The 15,257-nt window shown below is 42.5% G+C and overlaps 1 protein-coding gene across 1 annotated transcript in view; it reads left to right on the forward strand.

The window, feature by feature from the left end:
* The window catches only part of XPR1 (xenotropic and polytropic retrovirus receptor 1), a 112,100-nt gene extending 97,344 nt beyond the window's left edge, over positions 1-14,756 (forward strand). Inside the window, exon 15 of the mRNA XM_070746277.1 lies at positions 9,323-14,756. Within this exon, the coding sequence (XP_070602378.1) occupies positions 9,323-9,383 (61 nt within the window). The 3' untranslated portion in view covers positions 9,384-14,756. The remainder of the gene's footprint in view (positions 1-9,322) is intronic.
* The last annotated feature ends 501 nt before the right edge of the window (positions 14,757-15,257 follow it).

Below are 15,257 nucleotides of genomic sequence, written 5' to 3' on the forward strand. Positions count from 1 at the left end.
TGAGCCTGTTGATCATTAGAAAGCCGGTCGTAAAGGCCGTGTGAGGCTCTACCAGGACACTGCCATTTAGGTTCTTTTACCCTCTGTGCATGCACCGAATGCTTTGCACATGCGCAGAAGGTAAAATAACTCAAACAGTGGCATCTGGACAGGTGGGGGGCCTCACACCCCTTTCGTGACCAGCTGTCCGATGGCTGAGAGGCACAAGTGAACCGGGAGCATTTCACCCCGCAATAAGCAAAGTCAATAGACGATTCATTTGACCATTCTATGATTTGCTTAATGACTGATAGAAAACATCATAAATTCAGGTGTGATTATGTGATGACTCACTTAACAATTGCATATTAAGCAATGGAAGTTCTAGTCTGAACTGTGGTCATAAATCAAGGACTACTTATATTGTTTGATTATTTTTACCCTACACCCATGCCCTTGTCACCTCGATTACTGCAATATGCTCTACATTGGGTTGTCATGGAAGAACATTCAGAAATTTTAGTTGGTGTAAAATTGAGCTGCACAGCTAATAAATGGTGCTGGCTACACTACAATGTAATATTTATTTATTTTATTTTATTTATTAGATTTGTATGCCGCCCCTCTCCGTAGACTCGGGGCAGCTAACAACAATAATAAGACAATATAAACAAATCTAATATTTAAGTTTAAGTTAAATTTAAAAAACCCAATTTAAGAAACCAATCATACATACAGACATACCAAGCATAAATTTTATAAGTCTAGGGGGAAGGGAATATCTCAATTTCCCCCATGCCTGACGACAGAGGTGGGTTTTAAGGAGCTTATGAAAGGCAAGGAGGGTAGCGGCAACTCTGATCTCTGGGGGGAGTTGGTTCCAGAGGGTCGGGGCCACCACAGAGAAGGCTCTTCCCCCTGGGTCCCGCCAGACGGCATTGTTTAGTCGACGGGACCCAGAGAAGGCCAACTGGGACCTACCTGGTCGTTGGGATTCGTGCAGCAGAAGGCGGTCCCGGAGTAATATCATTACTCTGTGATCTGCACTGGCTGCCAGTAAGTTTCTGGGTCCCATTCAAAGTACTGCTTGTCACCTTTATGTCACCTAATGACTTGGGGCCAGGTTATTTGAGAAGGTTTGGCTTTTTGCAAGAGCTTCTACCCATCCAAATTGATCCAGTGGATTGGGTCTGCTGCAAATCCTATCAGCCAAAGTGTGTCAACTGGTAGGACCTAGAAGATAAGCTTTCTCCACTGCAGCTCCTACCTTATGAAATATCCTCCCCTCAGAGATTGGAATGGCCCCAACCCTATTAGCCTTTTCCAACTTGGCTTTGTACCAGGGCCTGAGCTTGGTATGTTAAGGGCTCTGTTACTTGATTAGCCCTCTTCTCCTGCTTCCAGAACATTTTTATTTCCATCAAAACATTGCTCATTTTCTTGCCACTTTTATTTTTTATTCTTTGAAATTAATTTTATTTATTGATTTTTTACGTTTGTCTCTGGGTTTGGGTATTCTCATTTTTCACAACAATCATTTTTATATACATTTTCCCACTCTTTCACTTTATGATTTCAACAGACATAGTTTTTTGTACTCCCTATTTGCCTTCATATTTATATAGCAATTTATAACATAATTGTTTTAACTCTCTTCCAGGGAGCTTCCTCATCCTCTTTAATTCCTTATATTAACACATTTTTAATTATTTTTTTCATAAAGTACCTTCCTGAAGTCATTCTCATTTCACTCATTTCACTTTTTCCTCCTTCTTCCTTATCTGTTTCCCCACAGTCCAATTTTGATAGTTTCAAAAAAATGGTCTGTCTCACATTCAAAACTTCTCATCGCTCATACACTTCACTAATTGTTTCCTCTCATTCTCCACTGCACTGCTCAGAGAGTCCAACGTGGGTAATACTTCAGCCTTATTGGCAGGGACTGAGTTAGAAATTAGCATAATTATTATGTCCCGCCCACCACTGCCCCCTCTTAGCCAGTTTTAAAAACTCAGTTATAGTGTAGGGACTATGAGTTTTGTTCTCTCCAGTTTGGAGATAAATGGTTTAATAAATATATGTTTCTGTTATTTGAAAAATAATCCTTTTTTTCCCTTTTTTTATCTCTCTCTACAGGATGGAAGCAGGAGTTCCTGGACTGAGAGCCTCTGCCCTCTGGGGTATTGTTCTCCAACTCTTCACCCCTGAGAAGCCTCTGCTCCCCAGAGCAAGCTTTGCTGACAGGGTACGCTGGTATGGGGTCCCTGACGTGAGCGATCAAACCCCCCACCTCTCACCTATGCCCAGTTACCTCCTGGGGTGACCAGCGCGAGGCAGCTCCTCCGGATCGGCTTTTATGCCAAGTGTGAGGAGTCCCGGCTGCCTCGATCCATTTAGAAGCCTGGATCAGCTGTTCAGTGGCAAAAAAGACCGCTGTTTCAAACGCGGCATCGGAGGAAGCTTCCGAACGGCCGAATGAGGAGTTTATCGCCCCCATCAGCTGTTTGGCGGTCAGAAACGCCGCCTACGGAGCGAACAGCATGGGGAGTATTTATTTGCCGAGAGGGGGCTGGGAGGTCGCCCCAGAGCTAACCGGCAGAATGGCAAACTTTGGGGGCTTAGATCCTCCTTTGCCTTGTGAAGGGACAATTTTCCTCCTCTTGCTGACGTCACGGCCGCCATTTTAGAGGCAATGACTTAGCTACTTAAGCTTCCCGGCCGCCATTTTGGACAACAACGGTTGCCATGGTAATGAGATCAGGAGACAGATCTCTCGAGCCAGAGGCCAATCAACCACTAGGGGGCGATGATGCGCTTTTTAGGCGTCGCAATTACCCTAGTCATTCAGCAATTTACTGGCATCGTGAAAAGCCTTTTTCCTTACTGTCTGTGAGTAATTATCTGATCATGTCGCAGTTACCACAAACCGCTTCTAGTGAGCCTACAGTTCCCTCAACAAATAAAGGGAAGGACAAGGCTCATGGCAAATCTAAAGGGAAGTCTTCTCAGTCCTCAGCACTTAAAGAGGCTGAGAAGAAAATTAAGGCCTTAGAAGCCCAATTGGAAATAACCAAGGCTAAGAAAGGCCCTAGCCCCTCAATCAGTCTTCCCCCACGTCAGCAGAGCCCCTCGGTCTCAGAGATTCCAATGGAGGGCTTTCACTTCACTGGTGCAGGGGGATTGTCACCTGATCGCCCTTTAAGTGCACCACCTGCAGAAGGTTTTCAGAGGGCAGAATGGTCCAGACCAGCTATACAGCCAAGGTCTCAACCATCTTCAGCTGCAGCAGCCACATTCACACCAACTGCAGCGGGCCTTAGAGGGCCCATGGACAACTGGCAAACAATGTCTCCATCCTTGCAGGATATGATTGCTTCGGCCTACTCTCAAGGCATTGCAGTGGGTGCCCAGCAGAGGCCTTCCCCTCTCCCTAGACCTAGCAGACAGGATCCTTGGACTGTACCTGAGGCAGCCACATCTGTGCATGATTCCTTCCAGGAAGACCAGGACCTTGGTGAGATGCCCATGGACCAGGAGGATGAGCTATCCGGAGATGAAGCCACCTTGCCTGAGCAACCTCCGCTAGCAGGCCTATTCAAGCAGTCTCTCTTCAGAGTTTTGTTGAATAAGGCCAAAGCCACTTTGACTCCTGATAACTCAGCAAAGCCAGCAGCTCAGGATGTGGGCATCATGCCAGCAGCCAGACTCATCAACGAGCCACAGAAGGAGTCTGAACACATCCCTGCAATACCCATTTTTGCAGAGAACATCAAAAAGCCCTGGCAGCAACCAACTGCAGCTCTAGGACCCTCAGCCTGGGACAGGAAGTTCTATACTTTTGATCCAGAGGTGGAGGATTTACTCCAGTATCCCTCGGTGGATACACCAGTGACATCCTTGATGTCCAATGCAGTCGTGCCATCAGACATGGCAGATGGACTGAAGCCGGATGATAGAAGGGCGGAGAACATGATCAGACGAATTCATCAGCTGTCCGCCTGGTCACTCAGAGCGGCATCGGCCGCGTCTTTCTTTAACAGGGCCTCCATCCTGTGGTTGAAGGATATGCTTACCAGACTAGGCCCGGAAGATGCCAGGCTCCGCCAAGATGTTAATAAGCTTATTGCTACTACAGAATTCTCCGCGGACGCCACCTTGGCGGCAGCTAGATTCTCCTCTCGCACCTTGGCATCCAACCTGTCAGCTCGACGTCTACTTTGGCTTCGCTCGTGGCAAGCGGACGCTAAGTCGAAATGGCGCCTTGCTGTGGCCCCGTATCAGGGCTCTAAGCTCTTTGGTGAATCCCTAGACTCAGTCCTCGTTGAGGACAGGGACAAGAAAAAAGTTTTGCCACGATCAGCAAGGCGACAGGACAGACGGGGGGCTCCATATTTTCGCAGGCAGTCCTTTCGTTCGGACCCCGCCTCGACTTCATCCCTGGTCGCAAGGTCTTATGGACAGGGGACCTATACACCCACTTACCGAGCTGATCGCGGGGGTTATGGGAACAGAAACCAGCAGTTCCAGCAATCCCGCAGACCTTTTCGAGGAGGCAATAGGGGAGGATATCGCAAACAAAAGTGACTCCTCCCAGGACGATCCCATCGGTGGCCGCCTGCAGTACTTCACCGAATTCTGGGAGTCCATATCCACAGACGTTTGGGCCTTGGACACCATAGCTCAAGGTCTTCAACTAAGATTTCTACACCGTCCTCCCAACAGGTTTATAGAAACCTCATTGAGTCAACCACAAAAGCGATCCATCACCCTGCAGGAGGTTCAACATCTCCTAGACATAGGAGCGATAGAGCCTGTACAAATGCATCAGGAGATGCTGGGGTCCTATTCCATCGTGTTTGTGGTCCCCAAGTCTTCCGGCAGCTGCCGCCTAATCTTAAACCTGAAACAGCTGAACCTTTACATCAGGTACCAACGCTTCAAAATGCATTCCCTGCACACTATACTAGCATCCATTCGCCACCGGGACTGGATGACTTCCATCGATCTCAAGGAGGCATACCTCCATGTCCCAGTCCATCCACAACATCGACAATTCCTCCGCTTCTCTCTTCTCAACCAGCACTTCCAGTACAAGGCCATGCCCTTCGGTTTGTCTTCAGCCCCGAGGACATTCACCAAAATTTTGGACACTCTAACAGCGAGCCTCAGGGCTCAATCCATCCGTCTTCTAGCATACCTAGACGACGTTATCATTCTCTCCAGAAGCCCTCAGCAAGCCAGGCAAGACCTGGCCCAGACAATAGATTCGCTAGAGAGGGCAGGTTTCACCATCAACCGAGCCAAGAGTCATCTAGAGCCAACTATGCGCCTGCTCCATCTGGGCGCCATAATAGATTCCTCGACAGGCCTAGTCTTCCTCTCATCAGAGAGGAGGCAGAAGATAAGGGCACTGGTTCGTTCCATCTCCCATCGCAACAGAACCTCCCTAGCTCAGCTGTCACAACTGCTAGGGATGTTCATCTCTTGTATCAACATCGTTCCTTGGGCCCGGCTTCACGCTCGCCCCCTTCAATGGTTCCTCCTCCCCTTCCAAAAGGCTCACCTCAGCAATTCAAAAAGACAAGTGCACCTGACCACGACAGTTCGCCTTTCCCTCCCGTGGTGGACCTCACCAGCCTTAACCAAGGGCTTCCCCTTCTTGACTCACCAGGAGGTGACGATAACTACCGACGCAAGTCTTTCCGGCTGGGGGGCGCACTCAGGGGGACAGGTGGCCCAGGGCAGATGGTCCCCAGAGGACTTGGAGGATCCCAATATCAACAGACTGGAGTTACGAGCAGTGTTCAAAGCTCTACAGTCATTCACGGAGATGGTAGAGGGCCAACATGTCCTAATCTTAACAGACAACGTAGCGACAAGAGCACATGTGAACCACCAAGGTGGCACACGCTCAGACCGCCTGATGCAGGAGGCCCACAGGCTAATGTCATGGGCAGAAAGACATCTAGCATCGATCAGAGCGGAGCATATCTCGGGGATAGAAAACACCCAGGCGGACTGGTTGAGCCGCACAACGATCGATCCCGGGGAATGGACATTGAACCCGGAGGCGTTCCAACTAATAGTCCAAAAGTACGGCGTACCAGTAGCGAACCTCTTTGCCACGCAACACAACCGGCAATTGCCCAGATTCTTCTCCCGATTTCCGACACCAGAGGCCGAGCAGGTCAATGCACTGCTATCACCATGGCCCAAGGGGCTTCTGTACGCTTTTCCCCCAGTCTGTCTATTGCACAAGGTGGTGGCCAAGATCATTTCCGAGGAGGCGGACATTCTCCTCGTAGCTCCATGCTGGCCCAGGCGTCCTTGGTTTGCCGACCTGATGGGGTTGTCAATCTTACCACCATGGAGAATCCCGCTTCGACGGCTGGTTCTGACACTGGGATCAATAGTACATTCAGACCCACAGTGGTGGAAGCTTGCCGTGTGGAGATTGAAGGGAACCGCATGAGACAGAAACAGGTTCCAGAAAGTGTCATTAACACCATTCAAGCAGCACGGCGACCATTAACGACACGTATTTACCAGGCTACCTGGGCGGCATACTGCACCTTTTGCAGAGCTCAGGGAATCACGCCCTCGTCATCCTCAGTACTACATCTCCTGGAATTCCTCCAGAAAGGACTAGACCAGGGGTTGGCGCCCAACACACTCCGCCGTCAGGTGGCGGCTATAGCAACAATTCTCCGACCAGACCCGTTTTGCCCAATTTCTCATCACCCTTGGGTGAAGGACTTCCTCCGAGGAGCGGCAAACCTGTCTCCTCCTGTCATACACCATTTTCCATCCTGGGACTTACCATTGGTTCTAAGGGCGCTAACAGGACCCCCCTTTGAACCTTTGAGGGAAGTATCACTTCGTTTTCTTTCAGTAAAAGTGGCTTTCCTAGTAGCCATCACCTCGGCCCGTAGGGTCTCGGAGCTTGCAGCACTATCGGTTCGGCTGGACCTCTGTGTTTTTCATCCAGATAGAGTGACTCTGCGTCTGGACCCCTGTTTTCTACCCAAAGTTAACACCAGGTTTCACAGGGCCCAGGACATTGTCCTACCAGACTTTTGCACCCATGGCTCTCACCCATCAGAGCTGCGGTGGCATAAGGTGGACGCTAGAAGAGCAGTTAAGATTTATATCCGCCGCAATAGCACCTTTCGAAAGTCGGAGGCCCTCTTCGTGTCCTTTCTCCCATCCTCAATGGGAGGAAAAGTTTCATCTACGACCATCAGCAGATGGATCAGGACTTGTATCATCGAAGCTTATCGGTCCACAACAACACCCTTACCGGGTAGGATTACAGCCCACTCTACCCGAAGTGCGGCTACCACAGCGGCTTGGACTACACAGGCACCGATTGAGGACATTTGCAGGGCAGCTACCTGGGCTGCCCCTACCACCTTTATCAGACATTACCGCCTGGACTCTTTTGCTTCAACGGAGGCAGCCTTTGGCAGAAGAGTGCTACAGGGAGTTTGTGTTCCAGCGCCCCTGGTCCAGCCTATCCCTCCCTAAAGTGTGGCTTGGGTATATCCCACGTTGGACTCTCTGAGCAGTGCAGTGGAGAAGAACCGTTGAACTTACCTGAACGGTCTTCTCGCTGCACTGCGAAGAGAGTCCAAACCCGCCCGGCCTTTTGGCCCAGGTGCACAGTTTCTTGAAGGTTACAGTTGTTAAATAAAAGTTTTTGTTCCTTACTATTCCTTCGTTTTTATCACTGGCTAAGAGGGGGCAGTGGTGGGCGGGACATAATAATTATGCTAATTTCTAACTCAGTCCCTGCCAATAAGGCTGAAGTATTACCCACGTTGGACTCTCTTCGCAGTGCAGCGAGAAGACCGTTCAGGTAAGTTCAACGGTTCATCTTTCATCATAAATAGTCTTGGGTTTATATTTCTATTCATGCCATTGTGATAAAACAGTAATAACAGAGCTCTTTCTAAGCGCCTATTCTCAGGTCAGCATTCTCATTCTTTCTTGGGTTCTCTCACACCTTGTTCAAGGTCATGTGTGCATAGCATATAACAGATTTTTTTCTCTTTTTAGCAGAGTTTTCTCCCCTTCCCGATTAGAATTAACCTGAACCCTCCTGCTTTTGTATGCAAACTAGAATCTAAAAGATTACTTTGCAGGGCAACATTCTATTTAATGCATATCACAACTCAAAGGTATGCTCAGTGCGCTAGCAAATGCTCATATGAGCTTGAACGTTATGGATACTGATGGGAGGGGAGTTTGAAGGCTACATTTAAAATCTCTGTCATTTATTCATTTTGGATCCCAATTAATACATAGGTTTATAGATAGACGTATAGGCAGACAGACAGGCATAGATAGAGATAGAGATGATATAGGCATATCTTTTCTTCATGATGATAGGGAAAGATGTACTTTAGAAGCCTGCCATTTTGATTCTATCTAGTACTCTGGGCAATGGTCTTCTACCAGACTGTGGCCTATTCTCAACTGGGCCACCTGAGTGGCAGGGCGGCACACACCCGTGCACAGCTCAACTCATGCAAGCTTTCTTTGATTTCAATAGTTTAGAAAATAAAGCGATTCATGGCAAGGGGATTGCAACAGAGGCAAAATATATTCTGATCATAGAGCGTCACTACTTTTTCTGTACCAACAATGATTACAATGAATGAACATTTTAGTAGGAATGCTTTTTCTTCTGGGTTTTTTTCATACTAGCAAGTACTCAGCAGAGGGAGCTGTTGATGTATAATATTTATTTGGTTCAATAAACATTAATATGCCTGGCCAAAATTCTTCTGCTTAGATTGTGTTTTGAATGCACAGAAAACTATTTCCCCAGATGTTTGGGTCGGGGGTACATGAACTCTGCTAATAGACAGTGGGGTTAAAAGTTTGTGTTGCTAGGATAAACAAATAATTAAAATTTAATTGTTCTAAAATACCTAAAAGGGTTTAATGGAAATACTATGGCATACCGTACAAATTACACAACAGTACTTAGTTGTGGTAAAAGAAACAAAATTAGATTAATCCTTTTTAGGTATGTTAGAGTTATTATATTTTTCTTCCTTTATCCTAATTTGTGTTTTAATTGCCTATCTATGAGCAAATAAAGATTGATCAATTTAAAAAAAAATAATGATAGGGTTTTATATGTTTTTTAATATTATATTTGTTCTACTATAATATTGTTTTTATTATTGTTGTGAGCCACCCCGAGTCTTCGGAGAGGGGCGGCATACAAATCTAATTTATTATTATTATTATTATTATTATTATTATTATTATTATTATTATTATTGAATAAACAACAAATTGTTAATCAAAATTTAATTTCCTGTTTTCTCAGGTCAAAGATTCATGACACCAAAGTATTGATAGAAGATACAGATGATGAAGCAAACACATGAAATGCCCACAGAGTCAAGTTCCATATCCCTCATGTTCTCTTGCTTTATTACCTTCCCAACCCCAACTGCCACCCAGTCTATCCTCTGGTATAGTTCCAGCTAAAAACAGGAGAAAAATCTGAACACATTTTCTGAGCTCTTCCGGATCGGTTCCTATGGACTCCAATAAGCTCACTGTGTTTTCCTTTCTTTTCTTCTGGTTTTAATTTGATTTCTTGTTTCTAAAATATAAATCTAAACGTTGTTTTGCCAATCAGAGGGACATTTAAGGAAGGAGCTGTCTTAAAGATTGTTTACAATCTCTTCAAGGACATACAATCTGGATGAAGAAGCATCATTTGGACTCCCTAAAGGGACTTTACTGAGAAATCATTCGGTCTCTGCTCAGTCCAGTTTTGACTGGTTGAAACTGGACCGGCGTTTTTAACTCTGGCTCGCGCTCTGATTTTTGGTGTTTTCTTTCATATCCAGCGCCAAGGCACTAGCTGCACTTGCCGGGAAAGTGCACTTAGAGCAGTACCTTCATTCACGAAGCTACTTTTTAATTTGGTGTAACTTTCTTGTTTTTTTAAAAAATATGATGTATTTGTTGCACATAGTTTTTCATATTATTTATGATAGTTAACCTTATGAGAATGGTTTCTGAGTCCTGTGCAATGAAGGTGGTAACTCTTTAAAAAGAAAAAGAAAAAAGGCAAGTGGTTGGGGAGAAGGGGATGTAGATCCTGTATCTCTCTTGCTGCAAGGTTAAGTCCTTTAAAATACCTCTTTGAGAGAACTTGCACCAGCTTAACCTTTTAATTATTGTTATTATTTCTCTTTGTATTGATTGATTGATTTTAAAGCCAAAGTCGCTCTGTTGAATTTCACTTGCTGCTGCTGCTGGTCCCGTAGAAACCTTGTCACCTTCCTTAGCTGGATCTTCTTTGTATGTGTGCCTCCACAGAAATAGTAACACAATCTCCAGATTTCTGTTGGGAAAAAAGAATCTAGAGCTAATCCAATGCAGTCCGTCAGATATCCATGCAAGAAAGCCTTTGTACCTTTAAGAATGGTTTTCATTTTAGTGAGCTGAGTCTCCAGGATATCATCCCGTTTTTAAATAGGGGGTTCATTCACTTCAGCTAAAAAATAGAGAAAAATAACTGATTGAGACAAAGGTCTGTCCTGTAGCGGTTATAGGATTACTCATTCAGCATATACTGGGTTCAGGCAGACACTTGATAACTTGTCATTTATGTCATCCAGAGGCTGCGTAGTTTCTAAATATTAAGAAAGTTGGTATTGCCACAGAAAGGGCTCTTTAATTTTTTTTCAATAAATAAAATATTTTGCCGTACTTTGGCAAAAGCTTGTCTGACAATCACTGTCCAAGAACATCCTCAGGTTAACTTTTGTTTCATTTTTTAAACCTACCTGCCCCAAGTCCTAGATTTCCAGTGTGGTGCTAGGCCTGACTTTTACAAGCATTGTGAGTGGCACTGCTAATTGGACTTATGGTAGATGGTCATACGCTTTAGTAAATTCTTTTTAAAAAGTTATCAGTTGATTATTATTTTTAATTCCATATTGCCTCCAGCATCCATAGGATAGAACAGCATGAACGCATAAGATGACCACTCCCTCTCCTTGTAGTAGAAAGCCTGTGTTGTGTATGCCAAGCATTTGTACTTCATATTAGCAAATGAAAGCTTATTGTACTGTTACACAATGTGTGCATTTGTGAGATCATCACCCTATGATGGGAGAAGTTACTTCAGATTTTCTTAAATCTGATACTGATGTAGGATTTCACGGCAAGGACTGTGTTGTTCTTGTTTAGGTTTTTAGATGGTGTTAGTTCCTTTCTCTGTGCAATCTCCTTTGGTTTGCAAATCACAAGCATTTTAAGCAAAGAAGATTCCTTTTTTATCCTTTTTTCCTTTCCAAGTTAATAACCTTGTCTAATTTATTTCCTTATTTTATCTTTCAAGCCATTCAAAGACTTACTTTGTAAAGCAACTGTGACTTAAAAATAGTATGCATAATGTGCCTGTAGCCATAAGGAACTAGAAAACAAATTTCTGGCAAAACAAATTAGCTAAAAATCAAGACTCCTTGACAGGCAAGAGAGCGGTAGAATGAAACTTTAAATCACAGTTATTTTTTATTGTGCTTTAACTTGGTAGAAGATTTAGGACATTGTTGTCGTAATGCAAGTAGATCTTGTAGTTGTACATTATTTGTGCTTCTGCAGTGTAGCAGTTATTGCTTGGTATTCTAGTACCAGGCTGTTCTAGTAGAAAAGTTGGATTTTGGAGTCCCACTAAGCTGTTTTGTAACAAGATGAGTCTGCAATTCAATGAGAGGTGTTTTTTTTTTAACATATTATAATAATAGACTACTACCGAACTTTATGTGAATAATGGCAACTACTTATACATTCAGTTAAACAAATATGAGAAGTCATTCTACCTAAGGAATGTTAATCTGAATAAATCATGCGTCCCCTAAATTCCTCCAGCCAAAGACATATAACAGGGAAAGGATATACCGAATAATTCTGACATTTGAGGATTAAGCAGAAGGAGTAAACTCATGGTGGAAATTTAGAAGTATCAGCAATCTGAAATAATTTGCCTACCAGTTTAGGAAGATTATATATGCCACAATCAACAGGCTTTTTTTCCACACCACTTCATCTGACTGAAAAAGATCACTGCCTTGTGCACAGCACACCCTTTTACATGGAAGTATTAAGTGAAGTTCCAGATTTAAATGTATATTTAGAGAACTTGACTAACTTTCATAAACTGTGTATTGGGGTGTTTTTTTTTCTTTTTGAAGCTATGTAATGATTAGCCAGGTTCATTAACTAAGTGGCCACTTCCTCTCCCCCACAGGGTGCTGTCATCAAAAAGCCCTAGATTGAATTGAATTGTATGTTTGGGGGAAAATGTGTGCCCTAAAGAATTCATGTTTGGTAGCCTAACTTAAGAAATGGAGACCTGCCATTTTGTAGCTGTTAGTCTCCAGAGTTCACTATATTTTCCTGTGGGTGGTTAGTGCCATTAAAACCAGTCTATCTGAATTTCTTATGTAGAAAGCTTTTAGAATAACTAAAATGGAATATTGAGATAGCTAGGATACCATTTCCATTTTCCTGGAGTGTAGAGAAATGCGATATAACTCATAAAAAAATATTCAAAAGACTTTTTCCCCTCTCACAGAGTTAAAGACCCGAAAGAAGGGTTGAAGGGTTGATGTTTTTGGCTTTACGCTTGGACTTTTCCATTTCTGACAAACAGATTTAATGTAGCATTACATAATGGTTAGATTTTCTTTGACCTAACTAATGGGGGGGGGGGGGAGAAAACTATATGAACCTCATGGGAATTACGGGAACAAGTTTTTCCTTGTTTTGTCAGAAGATGAGTTTGTTCTATTTGAATTAAAATATCTCTCTTGCTCTTTGTCCATTTTCTATATGGACAAATACAGAGTTGTGGAGAGTAGGAATCTTGCAATGGATTTAGGCTTTATTCTGAACATTAAAAAGAAAAACACCTTTGTTTTCATGCTTTGCTTTTTATTACCTGATTTCTTTATCTTTTTGACACAAGCAAGTGTGTTTTGTAGGAAAATAAACAAAAGCTCACATATTGGAAGTTAAAGCATTTATCCAGGAAAAAGCATATAATAATTCTGGTGTCTAAGGAGGAAATTCCAATGTGTTATTCTGGACTTTGGCTTGAAATTGATCACAAGCCTGTAGGGAAGAAATAGTAGTAGAAGAAGCTTTGTATAAATCATTTCCTTTTAAAATATTTTTAAAACATCAGACAATTTCATCACTGAGAAAGTCCTTTTTTCTCCCTCCTCACAAAAAAATATTCCTTCACTGGAAAAATTTGTCCTGTGTATTTATTTTCTGTGAAGAAGTGCTGTGTCTAAATTAAGCATTGTCTTCACCATTTAGATATTTCTAAGCTTCTTCAAATGTGCACAGGCACATTTTAAACCCATGATTGTGTTCTCATATTTTCCTTTTCAAGGAAGCATTATTGATATGAGCTCCAATCTCATAGTATCACAAATTTGCAAAGAATTGGGGAGAAAAATGTAATTTGGTTAGGAAGATTTCCTGTTGATATATAACAATTTTGATTTCTTATCTCACTTTTCTCCAAGGGTCATAAAAAAGCCAGAAGGCATACATTGAAATTCTAGATTTTATAACCTACTACTGTAGTTAGATCCAGAATCATGCAATTGGACTGGTACAGTTTTCAGATAAGACAAAACTATTTCCTTTTCTAACCAGCATGCTGAATTGGGCAATTACATTAGTCCCCTATATCATTTTTGTTAAATCTTTCTGTAAACCAGTTGTGTTAGAAGAAATTATACTGACTTAGTAAGTTTGGTGTCTTTTTTAACACTGGTTATTAAAAAGGAAGAAATATTTCTTTGAGGGGGAGCCATTTTTATGCTTTTAATAACTTCCCCTATATATTTCTTTCTGCTCCTTCTATGAACATGAGTAACTTAACACAAGACACTAACAATGTTGCCAAAATATTTGTGTTGGTTCTGATTGGAAGGTGTGCATTTGGATATATCCTGCGTCCAAATCTTTATTAGCTCAATGTCAAAAATTCACATTTTTTTCCTTTGTTTATGCCTCTGTAATAGGTAGAATAAAGGAGCTATAGGTTGATAACTAGACTATAAACTGCAGTCTTCGTATCTGACTTTGCCAATAGATTAGTCCATTTACCATGCTAAACTCTAAATTATCTTCACTGTGTTTAAGCCTTCGACCTTATACTGTTAAGAATTCTTCAGAAAATGATTTGAGATGGCAACAAACTTGCCTTTTGAGATCCAACTTTGCCCTGCTGCTATATTGAGATATATCTAATTTCCATTTTTCACCTTATTGGTGTGTTGGTCTAAATGATGATTATATATTACAAAACCCCAAGCTGTAGGTGTCAAAAGTAACTATGGAATGTGATATAGTCCTCTAGTGGGTGCTTTTCTTTTTACTTTCTTCCTTTCTCTATCCCCTTCTCCACTCCTGTTTTGGTTCAGTGGAAAAGGTGAAGAAAAGACTTGCCGCTTGCTTGGACTCATAATGATGTTTTCTGTGATTGCGCTTTTAGCTGTCTCCTTCTCCCTCCCCTATTCTCCCCCCATGGATATAAGACTTTTCTGAAGTGTGGAATTAACTTTCTTGATAAGTAGGTTTAAAAAATGCACAATGTGGTACTGTTTCATAGTTCTTAGATGGTTGTATAAAAAGAGTTAATGTGGTTTGTGCTTTAAAAGGAATAAGTGATTGATTTATTAATCTGTCTTTTTCATTATTACAAGCTTGTTTTCCAATGACTACTTGCCTGTTTTGTTTTGTACACTATATGGGTCTTTAATGATTGATTTTATTCTTACACATTGATGTTGAATACATCAGGCACATAGATCACACCTGTGCAAGCCTTATGTAACTTACTAGGGCATCCACAAGACTGTTTTACACATTTATTACTTACATATTAGATTTCTATTCTGCCTTTAGGACATAATTGTAAATAATTGTGATTACATTTCTATCAATGCTGACCATGTTTGTTTCATTTTTAAACAAACAAACAACCTGGTGAGGTCAAACTTTAGACAGCAAATAATATTTTTCACTACCTGAGCAACAGAATTGATTCTCCCCAGTAGGTCTTTTGTATAATTCTCATGTCATTTGAACCTGGGTCATTGCAGAAAAGAATCCCATATTAGTGTTGTCCAAGTATATCATCCATTAAATTCAGCTTTCCCAAAGGATAGCAGCCATATTATTCTTTTGCAGCAAAAAAAGAAGAAAAAATCCTGGATTAC

This window comes from Erythrolamprus reginae, chromosome 3 (assembly GCF_031021105.1).
Source record: "Erythrolamprus reginae isolate rEryReg1 chromosome 3, rEryReg1.hap1, whole genome shotgun sequence".
Taxonomy (NCBI): Eukaryota; Metazoa; Chordata; class Lepidosauria; order Squamata; family Dipsadidae; genus Erythrolamprus; species Erythrolamprus reginae.